Source organism: Rhipicephalus microplus, chromosome 5 (assembly GCF_043290135.1).
Source record: "Rhipicephalus microplus isolate Deutch F79 chromosome 5, USDA_Rmic, whole genome shotgun sequence".
NCBI lineage: Eukaryota > Metazoa > Arthropoda > Arachnida > Ixodida > Ixodidae > Rhipicephalus > Rhipicephalus microplus.
This window is the reverse complement of record NC_134704.1, coordinates 189,762,778-189,780,750: the sequence shown is the minus strand read 5'-3', so window position 1 is coordinate 189,780,750 and position 17,973 is coordinate 189,762,778. Positions and strand designations below refer to the sequence as shown.

At 48.0% G+C, this 17,973-nt stretch overlaps 1 protein-coding gene across 2 annotated transcripts in view; it reads left to right on the top strand.

The window, feature by feature from the left end:
- Nucleotides 1-4,159, top strand: part of LOC119174053 (uncharacterized) — a 461,603-nt gene extending 457,444 nt beyond the window's left edge. For both annotated transcript variants that reach the window (XM_075896324.1, XM_075896322.1), the window contains one exon: nucleotides 4,039-4,159. In XM_075896324.1, the coding sequence (XP_075752439.1) occupies nucleotides 4,039-4,144 (106 nt within the window). In that variant the 3' untranslated portion in view covers nucleotides 4,145-4,159. The remainder of the gene's footprint in view (nucleotides 1-4,038) is intronic.
- The last annotated feature ends 13,814 nt before the right edge of the window (nucleotides 4,160-17,973 follow it).

Below are 17,973 nucleotides of genomic sequence, written 5' to 3'. Positions count from 1 at the left end.
ACAGATAGAGGAACTGCATTTACGGCAGCTCTTTTGGATCGAGTCCTCATGCTGAGTAGAACAACCCATCGTAAGACCACCGCCTACCACCCGCAGACGAACGGGCTTACAGAGCATCTGAACAAAACAATTGAAGACATGCTTTCAATGTACGTAAACGTCGAACACAAACATTTGAACAAACTCTTGCCATATATCACGTTTGCATACAACCAGCCAAGCAAGAAACAACCCGGATGACCCCATTCAGCCTAATTCATGGAAGAAAAGTACGAACCGTGTTAACGCTAGCGCACGAATGCGACGACATCGAACCGGATGCCGAGATGTTTACAGAACGAGCGGAAGAAGCAAGGCAACTAGCACGCCTGCGAATCCAGCAACAACAAGAGTATGACGCGAGCCGCGACAATTCTCGCCGCAGAACAGTCGTTTACGAGACCGGCGACAGAGTATGGGTTTGGACGCCCATACGGAAACGATGACTCCAATAAAGACACGACGTATCACTTTTCTGAAGAGGCTGGTCTACTGTATCGACATTACCGCCTTTCTACGGAGAGTACCTTTATGCAAGTAGTCGTGCCAAGGACACTTCGACAACACATTTTGAAGGTTGCACACGAGGGCATTATGGCTGGTCACCAAGGCGTGCGACGTACGACAGACCGTATCCTTGGGGATTTTTACTGGCAGGTATGCATGAAGAAATCAGACGGTTTGTCAAGTCGTGCGACGTCTGCCAGAGGAAAACGCTGGACAAGATCCTGGCCGCCAAGCGCCCCACGACGAAGAAAGCTGTACAATCCTTTCTCGGTCTTACGGGCTATTACAGGCAATCCATTTCGAACTACGCAGAGATTTCCAAGCCCTTGACTGACCTTACCAAGAAAGGCCAACATCACATCGTATCGTGGGGACCGACGCAAGAAAAAGCATTCACCGTGCTGAAAGACAAGCTCGCCGCAAGTCCCATACTGCAAACACCGGATCTTTTGAAGCCTTTCGTGCTCCGTACTGATGCCTCAAGCACAAGCATCGGCGCAGTGCTTCTGCAAAACAGTGGGGACGATATTTTACATTCGGTTGCTTATGCTAGTCGCAATCTGCTGCCTAGAGAGGCCCGCTATTCCACAATAGAGCGTGAATGCTTAGCGCTCGTGTGGGCTGTTCAGAAGTTCCACATTTACTTATGCGGCAAACCCTTCATTATTCAGTGCGACCACCAGCCACTCCGGTACTTGCAGTCAGCCAAACACGTCAATAATCGAGTGTTACAATGGAGCTTACTAATGCAAGAGTACAGCTTTACCGTAGAATACATAAAAGACTCAGACAATGTAGGAGTGGACTACTTAAGTCGCATCTGAATTGCTCTAATCTTTCTCCACTTGTGTATTTTTCATGTGTGTTTTTTTTTCATTACGTGCTCTGTGGATCACAACCATTCGGATTCGTGTGAACTTGTTCCCTCTTTACAAACGCGCCAGCACTTTTGCCTACTCACCGCCTGGCGTGCAGTGGAATAGTTGCTCACAACTATCTTAAGTGGGGGGTGGTGTGATGATGTGGATTGTGTGGCCCGTGACGGGGTGAAGAGGGAACGGCAGTTCTGCTCTGCGGTACGCCTTGGAGGCGAAGACGAGGAAAAGGAAGCGCGAGCGGGGCGTGCGGCTCGGGCAGTTGGAGCGTGACACAGTTCGAACGGCAGCTGCTGGTCGGCGGTTCGGGTGGCGACATCGCTTAACCAGGCGTCCGGCAGCCTTGCGGACCTGGTGAGCTGGCTTCCCGCTCTGTGGCCGGCGCTGACACGGGGACCGGCAGCATAGTCTGTTCGTGGCCTGAGGTCCTGGGGCCCGAGTGGTGGCACGAGGTGGCCGCGGCTCATGTTGGCGAAGGGCCATTAACCTGCACTGCAGTGGCCTGGTGATCTACCGGCCTGCAGCACCACCATCACCACCGCCACTACCTCACGACGGTCAAGGCAGCGTGACTGCACAAGGAACACCGGTGACGACCGACCTCGCCGCAGCGGCAACAGTCATAACGGCGAGTAGGACAGTTCGTGTGCCGAGGCACGTAGGACGTTTGGCCTGTAAATAAGGAACGCTATAGTGTGTCGTGTGTGAATTGTAAGGGTTATCGGTTGTGTTAAAGTCTGTGTTGTGTGTACAGAGTCACCTGACTGCCGGTTGATTTATTCCGGATCCTGGGCCCACATTACACCATAACAAATTTGGCGAGCCTGCCAGGCTCCTAAGGAGATACTTTGGGCCATACCTAGTACTGCGACGACTGAGTGATGTTACTTACAAGGTCGTCCCCGACAGTTCGTGTAGTACGACGTTTCGCCAGCGCCGTCCTGAACTAGTTCACGTTGTGCGCATGAAGCCTTATGAAAGGTAGTGACTGCGCAAGACACTTCTTAAAAAAAAACAAAAAAAACTGCACTACTGGTTCAGCATCGGGGCGATGCTCATTAAGAGGGGGGCAAATGACGCGTGTGTATTGGTGGACAAAAACGACGATAAGGGGATTTGGCGGACACCAGGTAGGGAGGCTCTGGCTGATCGAAGATAAAGGATAAAGAAGGTGATCTTGCTGTTCGGCTGCTGAGAGTCGCTGTGTCAACGTTTATCTGCCTTTGGTTCGCGCTGTAGCGCGACAATATTATAATAAAGAGTACTATTGTTAATAATATTATTAATAGTATTACTAGTATTATTATATACAATGAGATGATGATGATAACAATCTGTAGGGGTTTTTTACCGGGAGACCTCGAAAAACCTTGAGAAGGCCATGAAACCGTTCGATGAAGCAGTGCGCGTAGAAAATAGGCGGGAAATCGACTAAAACAAGGCGTAACCTAGTTCTCAAAAACGATGTCACGCAATTAGATATTTTTTCAAGCTTTTCAGCTCCATTTAATGATTCCGTTGTTGACGTGTCGGCCGACTGGCGATCACACAATGCTGTTTAAAAAGAATATGACTTCTATGGTACAACAAACAAAAGGAACAAACGAAATACACACGGTGACAACTGGCGCTGTGTGCATTTCTTGTGTTCCATTGTTGCGTATTTTGTGTTTTTATCTGAGTAATGAGTAAACGCGATACAAACAAGCCCCATTGGCAACATTAGCCGTTATTGAACTGCAACTGAGTATTTTCAGCGTAGTGCAAACAGAATGTTCTATCGATTTACTTCCTCTGAGCCTTGTCAGACTATAAGTATGAAAGTTCAAAGTAAATATAGATCACAAGATTTGTGCAATTGATTCTAAAGAATATGTACAGCTCAACGCACTACACGTGTAGAAAGATTCTCAGCTTACGGATCAATTGAACTGTAACTACTCTTACCGATTCGCATTGTCATTCGGGTGCTCAAGTTTGGCGACTGAAGGATCCTCAGTGGTGCCTAATCGATGGACGCATCGGACGGCGGTATGTGCCGAGTAATCACTTCCTTTATGGCTTTAATCGAGGATTCCGGTGCTGCTGCAGCGTGTCTTTAATTTTAATGCAGAATTTTTTTTCGGAAGGTCGGTGAGGATTGTGTTTGACTGGCACTTCAGTAATGCCTATGGTTTGTTTGGAAGCGCCCTGCCGAAGCACCTTCACGTAGCAGACGCAGAGCGCAAGTTGTAGCGAGCGAATTGAACGTATGCCTGCATGGGTCGCTTTCGTCCGATGTACCACGTGCGGGAAAAAAGGGTAAAAGAAGAGAGCGTGACACATAGCTTCCGTAAAAAAAGGAACAAAAGTTGAACTCCACAATTGTACTCTTCGCAAGTTCCCGAAGCCATTTTTCCTCATTATACCATGGCGTCTTACTGCACCCTTCTTCGCAACTGCAGGTTTCGCATGGCAGTCGTGCCTGCTTGGAACCCCTGCATGTGTGCGGTACTGCGAAGTTGCTAACGCCCGTGTTGGCTACGCACACGCTAATGCTCAAATGCTTGCTAAGAAAAACAGAAACCAGAGCATATGTATGTGCCTAAACTAATATCGAACTGTGCTTCTGCTGCAGAGCCTCCGTGGTGTGTGTTCGCTTTGACGAACGAGCCGTGTGCAAGGTCGCCTATCTTCTCGCCATTCCGGTGATCATTGTACCTCCACTGTGTAGGAGAAAATGATCGACCACCCTTCTGGAAACAACAATTGCTCACAGAAAACGCAAGCTCCGAATAAAACAGGAAACACGTGTTTTGAAGCGTCTTCTAATTATACAACTTTGAGTGGACATTGTTCCGACATTTCGGAATGCACACGGTTCGCCTTTAGAGTTCAAAGAGCGGAGGCACGTACCACCCGTCCCCATCCTCGGCTGCAGGCGATGCATTGGGAGTGTGAGAAGTCAGCGAGACTTTTTGCTTTTAAATGCGAAGCATTTCTTAGCGATCTTCGGCGACTTTGAGCGTATCTATCTATCTATCTATCTATCTATCTATCTATCTATCTATCTATCTATCTATCTATCTATCTATCTATCTATCTATCTATCTATCTATCTATCTATCTATCTAGCCACCTATGACTTTTAGCTATCCAGACCGTTTCAATAAAGGAATCAATACCACACTTGGTATGACATAACATGGGTGTGTGTAGAAGATATATGACTAGTCCTAACATGAAAATCATGACATGTGTGTCATGAACGTCATGATTTACATTTCGTGGTCCTGCAGCTCTTGCTGTGGTTTCGTTCACATGGCATGTTGCAAAACTGGTATGGTATGGCATGATTGCGTCGCGAACACAAGCGACAGACCCTAACATAAAAATCATGACATGCGTGTTAAGTAACATGACTACATGCCACGCCCATGATGCTCTCGTAGTCGTTTCGCTAGCGTCCCATATACCAAACTTGGTACTACAGTACGTGAATGGATGACGAAGGTATGTGATTGGTGCAAACATAATAATGTTACGGGTAACTTATTTAATAAATTAAATACGAGGCACTGTGCTCGGCGAACAAGATGGCGACAGTTCATAAACAACCAGCCACCAACGTCGTCTTTCTATTTCTCCCAGACAGGCTATGCCGGCTGTTGCGTATCATAACCCCCCGGTGGTAGAAGCACCGTCTCGGTGCTTGAGCGACTCGGATGCGGTAGAAGGAGGGTGATAGGGCTTGAGTCGAGCTATGTGCACGATGTCACTCGAAGGTGACGATGATGACGTTGAATCGGCTGGAACGATCTCGTAGGTAACGTCAGTCACCTGGCGCACGACACGGTATGGTCCAGTGTAGCGTGACAGCAGTTTTTCAGAAAGCCCTACACGCCGAGTGGGGGACCAGAGGAGGACAAGGGAACCTGGTGAAAAGTGCACGTTTCGATGATGGGAATCGTAGAGCTGTCTTTGGCGCTCCTGTGAAGCCTGCAGGCGGCTGCGGGCGAGTTGGCGTGCGTGGTCGGCTCGCGCGATGGCTTCGCCGACATACTCAGTGACCGAGGGCAGCAAGGTGTCAAATGGTAGGGCGAGTTCTCGGCCGTATAGAAGATGGAATGGTGAATAGCCGGCAGTGTCGTGACGTGACGAATTATATGCGAACGTCACAAATGGCAAATGAACGTCCCAGTCCCGGTGGTCGGCCACTACGTATTTAGAAAGCATGTCGGTTATGGTGCGGTTGAGGCGCTCCGTAAGACCGTTCGTTTGTGGATGGTACGAAGTGGCAAACTTGTGCTTGGCAGAGCAAGAGCACAGGATTTCATCAACGACAGCTGATAGGAAGGTGCGGCCCCGGTCAGTGAGAAGTTGGCGTGGAGCTCCGTGTACTAAAATAATATCATATACCAGAAAGTCCGCCACATCGGTTGCGCAACTTGTCGGAAGTGCTCGTGTGATAGCGTACCGTGTCGCATAGTCAGTGGCGACAGCGATCCATTTGTTGCCTGAGCTGGAGATCGGGAATGGGCCAAGCAGGTCGAGGCCAACTCGAAAAAAAGGTTCGATGGGAATGTCGATTGGCTGAAGGAATCCAGCTGGTAGAGAAGATGGCTTTTTGCGGCGCTGGCAGGGTTCACAAGCGGCGACGTAGCGTCGAACAGAGCGGGCAAGACCAGGCCAAAAGAAACGACGACGCACACGGTCGTACGTGCGAGAGACGCCCAAGTGGCCCGCCAAAGGAGCGTCATGAAGTTGGTTGAGAACAGTCGCACGAAGATGTGCTGGTATGACGGGGAGCAAGTCATGGCCATATGGATCGAGGTTACGGCGATACAGGATGCCGTCTTTTACCAGGAACATTTGTAGAGATGCGTCGCGAGGCCTTGACTCAAGTTTGCCAATGATGGTTCGCAGGGAAGCATCCAGGCGTTGTTCGTGCCCAAGGTTGAGTAGCTGCGTCACAGACAGAAGGTCTGGAAAGGTGTCAGTATGGGCAGCCTCCTCCACGGGGTAGCGTGATAAACAATCAGCATCTTGGTGTGACCGCCCTGTTTTGTACGTTACGGTGAACGTGTATTCTTGTAATCGTAGGGACCAACGAGCGAGGCGTCCTGTGGGATCCTTGAGTGAGGCTAGCCAGCAGAGTGCGTGATGGTCGGTGACTACCCGGAATGGACGCCCGTATAAGTATGGGCGAAACTTGGCGACTGCCCACACGAGAGCGAGACACTCACGTTCCGTGATTGAATAGTTGCGCTCGGCTGTAGATAGTAGGCGGCTTGCATATGCTATAACACGGTCATGTCCGCGTTGATGTTGCATTAGCATTGCCCCGATGCCATGCCCACTAGCGTCAGTGCGAACCTCGGTTGGAGCTGATGGATCAAAATGGGCTAAAATCGACGGTGTTGTAAGGAGCGTCGTGAGCTGGGAAAAAGATGAGGCTTGATCAGCGCCCCAGAAAAACGGGGTGTCCTTCTTCAGGAGGTTTGTGAGTGGGCGTGCAATGATGGCGAAGTCCTTAACAAACCGTCTAAAGTAGGAGCACAAGCCCACAAAACTGCGAACGTCCTTTGTTGACTTCGGAACAGGAAAGTCCGTGACGGCGCGAATTTTCTCGGGATCCGGGCGGACTCCTGCAGCATCGACGATGTGGCCAAGTACGGTTATTTGACGACGAGCAAAGTGGCATTTCGACGAGTTCAGTTGAAGTCCGGCTCGACGAAAAACTTCGAGAATCGCCAATAAACGCTTGAGATGGGAGTCGAATGTGGGCGAGAAAACGATAACGTCGTCTAAATAACATAAGCAGGTTGACCATTTAAACCCTTGGAGCAACGAGTCATTCATTCTTTCGAATGTGGCCGGTGCATTACAGAGACCAAAGGGCATAACTTTGAAGTGATAAAGCCCGTCAGGAGTGACGAATGCGGTCTTCTCACGGTCCATCTCATCCACAGCGATCTGCCAATAGCCAGATCGAAGGTCGATAGTGGAAAAATACTTAGCACCGTAAAGGCAGTCTAAGGCATCGTCAATTCTAGGCAACGGATAAACATCTTTCTTCGTAATTTTGTTGAGATGCCTGTAATCTACACAAAAGCGCCATGTTCCATCCTTCTTTCTGATCAGGACGACAGGAGAAGCCCAGGGGCTACAAGAGGGTTCGATTATGTCCTTTGCAAGCATCTTTTCGACTTCCTGTTGTATGACTGTGCGCTCGGACGCGGAAACACGGTATGGACGTCGGTGAATGGGACTCGCGTCACCGGTATTGATCCGATGAGTAACAACACTCGTTCGGCTTAAAGCCGTGCTGGCGAAGTCAAAAATGTCACTATAGGACTCCAGGACGTGACGAAGGGCTTCGGCTTGATCAGGAGCGAGGTCTGATGGTACCATGTGGTCAACGTCGACGCCCGATGAACGTGTTAGAGTTGGTTCATTGTCTGAGGTGCAGCAATCATCCACTCTGAAGGGTTCAACCGTATGGTCTTGTAGAGCAGTAATTTCGGCCAGGGAGATACCTTGTGGAAGAATTTGGGCAGTGAGGGCAAAATTCACAATAGGAAGGCATGTGCGGTTTCCAACGATTGTCAAAATGGTGTGCGAAACAGCGACGCCATGCGTAAGCATCACGGCATGAATTGGTGCCACCATGTAATCGCCGTCAGGTACAGGTGGTGTAGAGAAGAGGTCAATATGTGTGACATAGTTAGGATGAAGGCGTGCGAAATCAATGCAGCAAAGGCGACTTTGGGGTGGGTTGGTCAGATCAGCAAGTAGAGGCATTTCAAGGTCAAGACAGCCGGCTGAACAATCTATACGGGCCGAGTGAGCGATTAGAAAATCCATGCCTAGAATTACTTCATGAGGGCAATTTTCTATAACGGTGAAAAGAACAGCAGTGCTTCTATCGGCGATAGTCACACGGGCAGAGCACATGCCAATAATCTCGGGAGTTCCCCCGTCGGCGACTCGAACGGCTCGGTTCAAGGCGGGTGTGACAACTTTCTTTAGGCGGCGACGAAGAGCAGCACTCATTATGGACACATGCGCGCCGGTATCGATCAATGCGCGCACAGGTACATTGTCTAATGTAACGTTCAACAGATTCCGGGTCGTCGGTAATAATACACGAGGATTTCTTGCAGAGGTCGTCGTCAATGCAGCTTCACCTCCAGAAGCTGCACTGCCTAGTTTTCCGGTCGGGGGCGCTGCGAATAGGTCGGAGATGCAGGACGGCGTTGTGGGGGCGAACGAGATTGACGGCGAGCAGGGGATGGTGAGCGGGCGTAGCGAGGTCTCGTCAGAGGTGCGGCAGAATCAGAAGATGTGGTCGGCATAGGGGAACCAAAATCAAATGTTGAGGACGACTGGTGGTCAGAAGTGGCTTGGGTAGGAGGCCCATAGCGTGCCGGCGGAGCCCAGTGATTGCGGCAGTGGCGAGCAATATGACCGACACGTCGGCAGTTGAAGCAGATGGGCTTGTCGTCCGGTGTACGCCATTCGGACAAATTGCGCTGTCGAGAGTAGTTGGACCCAAATCGAGGAGCGGATGGACGACGATAAAAAGGCTCGGCAGAGTAGACTGGTTGAATGGGGTGTAGGCCGACGTTCGATAATTCTTGACGAACGACGGCTTGTATCAGTGAGATCGTGGTCGGTGAAGGATCAGGCGTTGGAAATGGAGTAGCTACTGGTTGGGCTGCCTCGACCTCACGACGAATGATGCGGGTGAGGTTGTCACATCGGGAAACTGGGCGGACGGAGTCATCACAAGAGGAAGTAGCAGCTGTGTTCGGCAAGCGCGTGATGCCGTGGGTGACGCGGCGGGCTTTAGCCTGTTCTAGACGGCGGCACTCTGTCAGGATCGTGTCGATTTTCGTGACATTATTAAAAACCAGCAGGTTGAAGGCATCGTCAGCAATCCCTTTGAGGACATGGTTAACTTTTTCTTCTTCTGACATGCGCTGGTCGACCTTGCTACAAAGCGCCAAGACGTCAAGAATGTATGAGACGTACGATTCAGTAGACGTCTGGGCGCGAGTGGCGAGAGTCTTCTTGGCAGCGAGCTGACGACCAGATGAATCGCCGAAAAGATCACGGATCTTCGATTTGAAAAGATCCCAGCTTGTGATTTCGGCTTCGTTGGTTTCGAATCATGTCCGCGGCGTGACGTCGAGGTAGAACACAACATTGGCGAGCATGAGCGTGGGATCCCAGCGGTGGGTAGCACTGACTCGCTCGTACCGGTGCAGCCAGGAGTCAACGTCGATGGTGCCGTCAGCGGAGAAAGTTCCAGGATCCCGCAGGGGTGGCAGGGTGACGTAGGTTGTCGACTCGGATCGAGAGACCGGTGGGGATGGGGCACTGGCAGTTGAAGTAGCCGAAGGGTCCCCGGTGTTGCGACCGCTGCGCGTCTCCATCGAGGTACGGGAGTCGTCCACCTCCACCAATAATGTTACGGGTAACTTATTTATTAAATTAAATACGAGGCACTGTGCTCGGCGAACAAGATGGCGACAGTTCATAAACAACCAGCCACCAACGTCGTCTTTCTATTTCTTCCAGACAGGCTATGCTGGCTGTTGCGTATCAATATTCATGAGATGCCTGTCATGTAACAGCATGACTACATGCCAAGCTCATGATGCGCTGGCGGCCATTTCGCTAGGTTCACTTATACAAAATTTGGTATTACGGGACGTGAATGGATGACGAAGGTGTGATACCAGTGCAAACATCATAAACATAATATGCTTGTAATGTAACAACATGACTACATGCTATGCTCATGATGTGCTCGCGGTCGTTTTGCTAGTTTTCACATGTACCAAACTCGGTATTACGCGACGCGAACAGATGACATACGTAAATGCCACCCTCAAACATAACAATCACAAAATGCGTGTCATGTAACAACATGACACGCATGCCGTGATTGCCACACTGATTATGCGCTCACTGATGCCACACTGATGATGCCACACTGATGATACTTGCCACACTGATGATGCGCTCGTGGCCATTTTGCTAGTTTCAAATATGCCAAATTTGGTATTACGTGACGCTAATAGATGATGAAGGTATGTGACTGACGCAAACATGAGAATCAAGAGATGCGTGAAATGTGAGAACATGACAACATGCCACAGTCAAGGCGCCAATACATATTGACGTGACGCGTTGTACGTGCTCGCCGGCGTTCATTTCGTCGCGTCACGCCGGCGTTTCGACGCCAGGCGCCAGTCCTGATATATACTCGTAGGCGCGCGCCGCGCTGCGTTGCATTGGCGCATGCGCGTTTCAGCGCAACCGATGACCCTACGCGACGAAAAGGTCGCGCCTGGCTTCAGGCTATAGAATGCTCGCGTTTTGCTAACGTAGCGTTGCTGTGACCAGCACGCGCGCGCGTCAACACTATATAGGAGTATATTGGGCCCTTCATGATGCGCTCACGGCCAGTTTGCTAGCTCCACATACACCAAATTTGGTGTTATGTGACGTCAATGAATAACAAAATATATGACTGGTGCAACTATGATAATCCTGACACGCGTGTCATGTAACATAATGACAGCATACCGCGCTCATAGCGTGCTCGCAGCCATTTCGATAGCTCATATACTACACTTGGTCCCACGTGACGCGAATAGATGACGAAGGTAAGCGACAAATCCAAACATGATAAGTTTGACACGAAAGTCATGTAAGGCATCACTAACCTCCACCTCATAGCATTGTGGTGATTTTGAAGTGACATATCACGATTTCTCGTTCATGCTTCGCATATCATCGATTTCCACTGTACGTGGGATCTGCCAATTTTTTTTCCAGTAGCTCATAACGCAAGCAGCTTTCCGAACATGTAGTTTCACTCTGAATTCGCATGCGCAATATCGTTTTCGGTTTAGAATTGGCCCTGTCTCGGCCTTTGTCCCTCCTGTTTCGGAGTGCGAGTGTGTCTGGCCGCAGCGAAAGTGGTCGGGCCACTCGCGTTCTTTTTATCACCCGACTCAACCTTCTACGAATCAAATGTCGTCTAAGTTCACTTCAAACTGTCAATGGTTTTGCTGGCGCCTCGGAACACCGAGAACTATATGTTTCTGTCGTGTTGTTGATAAAGAGAATACTGTTGTTGCATTTTCAAGTTGCATCGTTGTGCTTTTATAAGGGAATTGATTTTATATAAAGGATCTTAGGTAACCGTTTTTGTCGAGATTGCTAAATGTACCTCTACGGTCGTTACTTCCACCTACTGAGCCACCATCCTTCCCTCTGCTGGCTAACCAACTTGAAAGACCCGTCTGGTTGGCTCGCACAGTGGAGCTTACGCCTTCAAGGGTTTGATATAACAGTAGTGTATAAGTCCGGACCGCAGCACACCGAAGCCGATTTTTTATCAAGGTCAACAATAAAGCACGACGATAACACAAAATATGACGACATGGCATTTGTAGGAGTCGTCAACACAACTACGATTTCATGCAAGAAGAAGGAAAACGGCGAGCTGCTTCCTCTTAGCAAATCGTTTAATGGCAAGGCAACAATCGGGCCTGGAAGATTTGCAAGAAGCCTGCCGTCATTCTGCTTATGCGGTGGAGTTCTCTGTAAGAAGAAGTTTTCTCCCAGAGGAAACACCCACCTACTTGTCGTCCCGACGTCAATCTGTAAAGAGATATGCTTGCCACGATGAGCTAACGTCTGGTCATCTCAAATCCACGCGCACATTTGACAGAACTAAACAGAAATACTACTGGCAAAGACTTCCAGCTATTGTGAAAAATTACGTTCACACGTACCTAAATTGCCAACGACGCAAATCGCCACCGTTAAAACCAGCTGGACTATTTCAACCAATTCGAGTTCCCACGGCAACTTTTGCCCAACTTCTTCATGCTGCCAAAAAGTGGGTAACAGCCGCAACTGATAATCTGATGCGTTACACGGAAACAAAGGCTTTGTCAAGTGGCACCGCCATTGCGACGACACGATTCTTTAATAAAAGTTTTGTCCTGAGGCACGGTGTTCCGACAATCTTATTATCAGATCGAGGTACCGCTTTCATGGCCGCGCTCCTAAAGACAGTGCTTGAGCTCAGTGGAACAGCCCATCGGAAACCACTTCTTATCACCCACAAACGAACAGCTTAACAGGAGCCCTCAACAAGGCTTTTTATACATGTTGAGTATGTACATTGACATGGATCACAAGAACTGGGACGACATTCTACCGTACATCGTGTTTACCTATAATACAACATATCAGGAAACTACACGAAGAACGCCGTTTAGTCTTCTTCATGACCGCGAAGTTATGACGATGCTTGATGTCATGTTGCTGCACGACTGCAATGACACCGATTCGGATGCTGCATCTTTTACCCAATGAGCAGAAGAAGCGAGGCAGCTTGCGCACGTCCGAATCGCCCAGCAGCAAAATTACAACGCCCAACGTTATAATCTGCGACACAGACATGTCGTCTATCAGTCCGGCGAGAAATTGTGAGTATAGAGTCCTATCTGCCGCCAGCGATTGTCACAAAAATTGCTGAAAAGTTATGCTGGCCCCGGAACAGTTGTACAACGCCTGAGTGACGTTAATTTTGTGGTCGTTCTTGACAGCCCTTTGAGAACTCTCCAGAAAAAAGTTGGCAGATCCCACGAACAGTGGGAATGATGAAATGTGGAACACGAATCAGGAAGGTAGATACGTAACTTTAAAATCAGCACTACGTACGAGGTGGAGATCAATTGCATCGTACATGACTTATATGTTATGATTATCATATTTTGACGTGTCATTTACCTTCGTCGTCTACTCACGTCACCTCGTAATAAATTTTTTATATGTGGAGCTATTGCGAAAGGGTCGCGAACAGACGATTAGCGTAGCATGGGGTCGTGTTTTACATGACATGGGTATCATGAGTATTATGTTCGGATCTGTCATTTACCTTCGTCGTCTATTCACGTCATTAGATACCAACTTTGGTATATGTGGAGATAGCGAAAGGGCTGCGAGCGCATAATGAGCATGGTATTTTGTAATTTTCTTACATGACACGCATGTCATGATTATCATGCTTGCACCAGTTATAAACTTTTGTGATTCATTGACTCCGCGTAACACCAAATTTGGAATATGTGGAGCTAGCGAAACTGCCACGAGCGCATCATGAAGGGCCCAGTATACTTCTACATAAGTTTGACGAGCGCTCAGGCTTGCCGTAGTGATGCTACGCTAGCAAAACTCGAATACACTATATAGTCTGAAGCCATGCATGACCGGCGCGACCAGCGTCCGTCGGTGCAGCCCAGCGGCAACCGGCGCGAAATGCAAAATGCTGAATATTGCGCCGATTACGCTGTGCAGCTCTACCCCGACTGCACTGCGTCTGCCTGTCTTTGTAATGAAGGGACGCCGGGCACACTCAAACGCGCATGCGCCGAACCAACACAGCGCGGTGCGCGCCTTCGAGTATATGACTGGCAGATTGGCGCCATGCGTGGCATAGTGGCTTGACGCGACAAAACGAATGTCCGCGCACACGCGCACCGGGTTACGTCAAAGTGTATGGGCGGCTTGAGTGTGGCCTATAGTCACGTTCTTACGTGACACGCAACTCATGATTATCATGTCTGCACGGGTCACATACCTTCACCATCTGTCCACGTGACTTAATACGAAATTGGGCATATGTGAAACTAGCGAAACGGCCGCGAGCACATCATGAGTGTAGCATGTAGCAAAATTGTTAGATGACACGCATCTCATGATTATCATGTCTGCACCAGTCACATACCTTCGTCAGTAATCCACGCGACGTAATACCCAAATTTGCATATGTGAAGCTAGCGAAACAGCCGCAAGCGCATCTTGAGTTAGCACGAAGCAATGTCGTTACATGACACGCATGTCATGATTATCATGTTCGCCCGCGTGCCATTTACCTATCTCATCCATTTGCGTCACGTAATACCTAATTTCGTACATATAAAGATAGCGAAACGGCTGTAAGTGGATCATGAGCGCAGCATGTAGTCACGTTCTTACATGACATGCACCTTACGATTATCATGTTTGCACCAGCCACATACCTTCGTCATTCGTTGGCGTCCCATAATATCATTTCATTTCATTTATTGCATCCCTAAAGGCCCGAGGGCATTACATAACAGGGGGCAAAAATACGCTGTGAGTGTGTATAATTCAAGTTGAACAAATTATTGTAAACAGTACAGTTCTAATATGGTAGTTTGGTCAAAAATGACAACAAAAATGAATCAAATAACACACAAAAGAAACGCTTTGGCTGGGAATTAGAGTACAAACAACTAGGCACAAGCAAATTATACATACAGTACGTTGGTAGAATATATTTACTGCCACGGGTTAATGGGTGGAATCAAAGTGGGATTCCAATTTTGCGCGGAATGATGTGTGGTCAGGTGTGGCAACAATGGTGTCGGGAAGGTGATTCCAAAGCGTTATTGCTTGGGGGAAAAAGGAGTCGTTCATTGCGGATGTACGGCCGTTGATTCGTGCAATGGGGTTTGAATGGTTAATGCGGGAAGAAGTTCTGTTTGGGGGCTGTAAAAGTTCGTGTCTTGATTGGGGTCGGAAAAAGAAACTGTGGAGGAGGCATAGGCGCGAGATGAGGCGGCGCGACGCGAGTGATGGCAGTTCAATTGATTGTTTTATGGTGGTGACGCTGATTTCTCTGGAGTACTGTGAGGTTATAAAGCGGGCAGCGTGGTTTTGAACTGCTTCTAGTTCGCTAACAAGGTATGCCTGGGATGGATTCCAAATGGACGATGCGTATTCGAGCTTTGGCCGTACGTATGTTAAGTATGCTAGTTTTTTAACGTCAAGAGATGCTGATTTGAGGTTACGGCGCAGAAAACCAAGCGTACACAGAGCGTCTGAGCAAATGGACTGTACGTGCGGTGCAAATGAAAGAGATGGGTACATGTGCACTCCGAGATACTTGTATGACGAAGCCGAATCGAGAGGAAGCGAATTGATAAAATATGTACGATGAACAGTGGTGCGTTTACAGGAAAATGACATCGATTTGCATTTGGTTAGATTTAACGGCATTGATGAGTCTTGGCACCATAGCGCAACTGTGTCGAGGTCTTGCTGTAGTTTAATACTGTTTTCAAAGTTGTGAATGGGGGAGTATATGACACAGTCATCCGCAAATAGTCGAAGTTTTGTTTGATTGTTTGTTGGCAGGTCGTTTATGAATATTAAAAATAGAAGAGGTGATAAGCCCGCACCCTGAGGGACGCCTGATGATACGCGAGTTTTAGAGGAGTTATGATTATTAGGAGAGGTGAATTGTTTACGGTTGGAGAGGAAGTGTTTAACCCAGGAAACAATATTCTGTGCAATGCCAAGGGAATTATTTTGCTAAGTAATAAGTTGTGTGGTACGCGATCAAAAGCTTTGGAAAAGTCTAGGAATATGGCATCGATCTGCAGGTTATCATCCATGCTTTTTAGTAGGTCGTGGGTATACTCGGCTAATTGGGTTTCGCATGAGAAGTGCTTTCGGAAACCGTGCTGGTGATTATAGAAGAAATTTATTGATTCAAGGTGAGTCGCGATGTGAGAAGATATAATGTGTTCTAGTAGTTTAGAGGGAATGCTTGTCAGGGAAATAGGGCGGTAGTTTGCTAGATTCGTTCGCTCTCCTGTTTTGAAGACGGCTACTATTCGGCCTATCTTCCAATCGACTGGAATTTCGCTTGTTTCAAGGGACTGCATGAAGATGAGGCAAAGAATCTGACTAACCACTGTGACGGTGTTAACTAAAAGTTTGGGGGTTATTTGGTCAGAACCTGGCGCTGAAGATATCTTAAGACCGGTGATTAGTTTAACGATTCCTTCGGGGTTAAATGCTATTTCGGGGGATACAGCGCCGGGAGAACGGGTAGGTATTCGTGTTGACTGTGTAATGTTAGGGGTAGAAAATACTGATGAAAAGTAATCATTTAAAGCGGAGGCAACGTGTTTTGCGTCTATTGGTTCCCCGTCTGGGTCTAGAAGATCTATGTTGGTACTTTGATTTTTGTGAGAGAGCATGCGCCAGAATTTAGTGGGATTTGAGCGGAGGATAGATAGTAGGTCACATGAAAAATATTTATCTTTGGCTTTTTGTAGTTCCGTAAGATACTTTTTGGCGCACAGGTGATATTTTTCCCATGTTAAAGGGGAATCGCATTGACTGGCGGTCCTATAAAGACGTTTCTTTTTATTCAAAAGACTTTTCAGTTGTTTGTTGAACCAATGGTTTGTGGAATCTGATTTTACGCGAATGGTTGGAATATACTGTTTTTCTAAGTTAAGTATAGTGTTTTTGAATATCTTCCAGTTGGCGTTTACTGAGCGGGTTTGATATGATCCGCGAAAACTGTCAAGAAAAGAACCAAGTTTTTCGTTGATAGCATCATAATTTCCTCGTTTGTAATCAGTTATAAATTTTTCAATCGGCGACCTTCTGATCAGAGGTAGAGATGTGCAGTTGTGGATAAGGTTATGGTCGCTAAACCCGGGAAGTACTATTGTGCGCTTTATGTCATCCGGGCTTGATGTTAGAAGAAGATCTAAAGTATTATCACCTCTTGTGGGGCATGTTATAGCTTGGTGTAGGTTAAAATCTAGCGTCAGATCAAGGAATTGCTTTGATTCGTTGGACGGGGATGCACTAGGGGCTGAGAGTAAAGGCCAGTTTATTTGAGGGAAATTAAAATCACCGAAAAGAAAAATAGGGGCGTCCGAGAACTTGTCTTTAATCCGGGTGAGTGAGTTTGATAGGAGGATGGAAAAGCCAGGTTCAGAATCAGGCGGCCGGTAACAGATGCCAAAAATCGCCTTTTGGGCAACGTTTGACACTCGCACCCAGGTTAGTTCTAATGTGTCGTCATGAGTGATAAGAGAAGATGTTAGATTGTTTTTAATAGCTATGAGCACGCCTCCACCCCGGCGATTAGTGCGATCATGGCGATATAAAGTGTAGTCCATGTTAGACGGGAAGATTTCGTTGTCGAGTACGCCTTCGTGTAACCATGTTTCTGCTAGCATGACAATGTCGGCTTCTACATCTTGGATAAAACTGTGTAGTCTGTCTAGTTTAGGCAGTATGCTTCGTATATTAGTGAAGGCAACATTTAGATTTAGCGTTGATGATCGGCTTGGTCGAGGGTTAGAGGTACAGTAGACAGAGGGGCGTCATTCGGTGGCTTTGCTGCTCATACCTAATGACTCACCAGCTATGGCACGCACAGTCTGTTTTTTGCCGATTTCTACAGTTTTGTCGAAAGTCTGGTCATACATGAAGCACATTTTGTCCACGTGAAGTCTGCCGAGACTCAGTTTAAATGCACATTTTTGGGGGCGGATGAACTGCAACAGCTTTGACCGCGCAATGCGGGTGGCAGCTGCGAAGTCCTCCCTAATGGCGAAGTCGTTGTCTTTAGGCATGCGACCGCAGTTCAGAATGCGCTCCTTCGTTTTGTAGTGGGCTAGATTTACAATGATGGGTCGAGTTT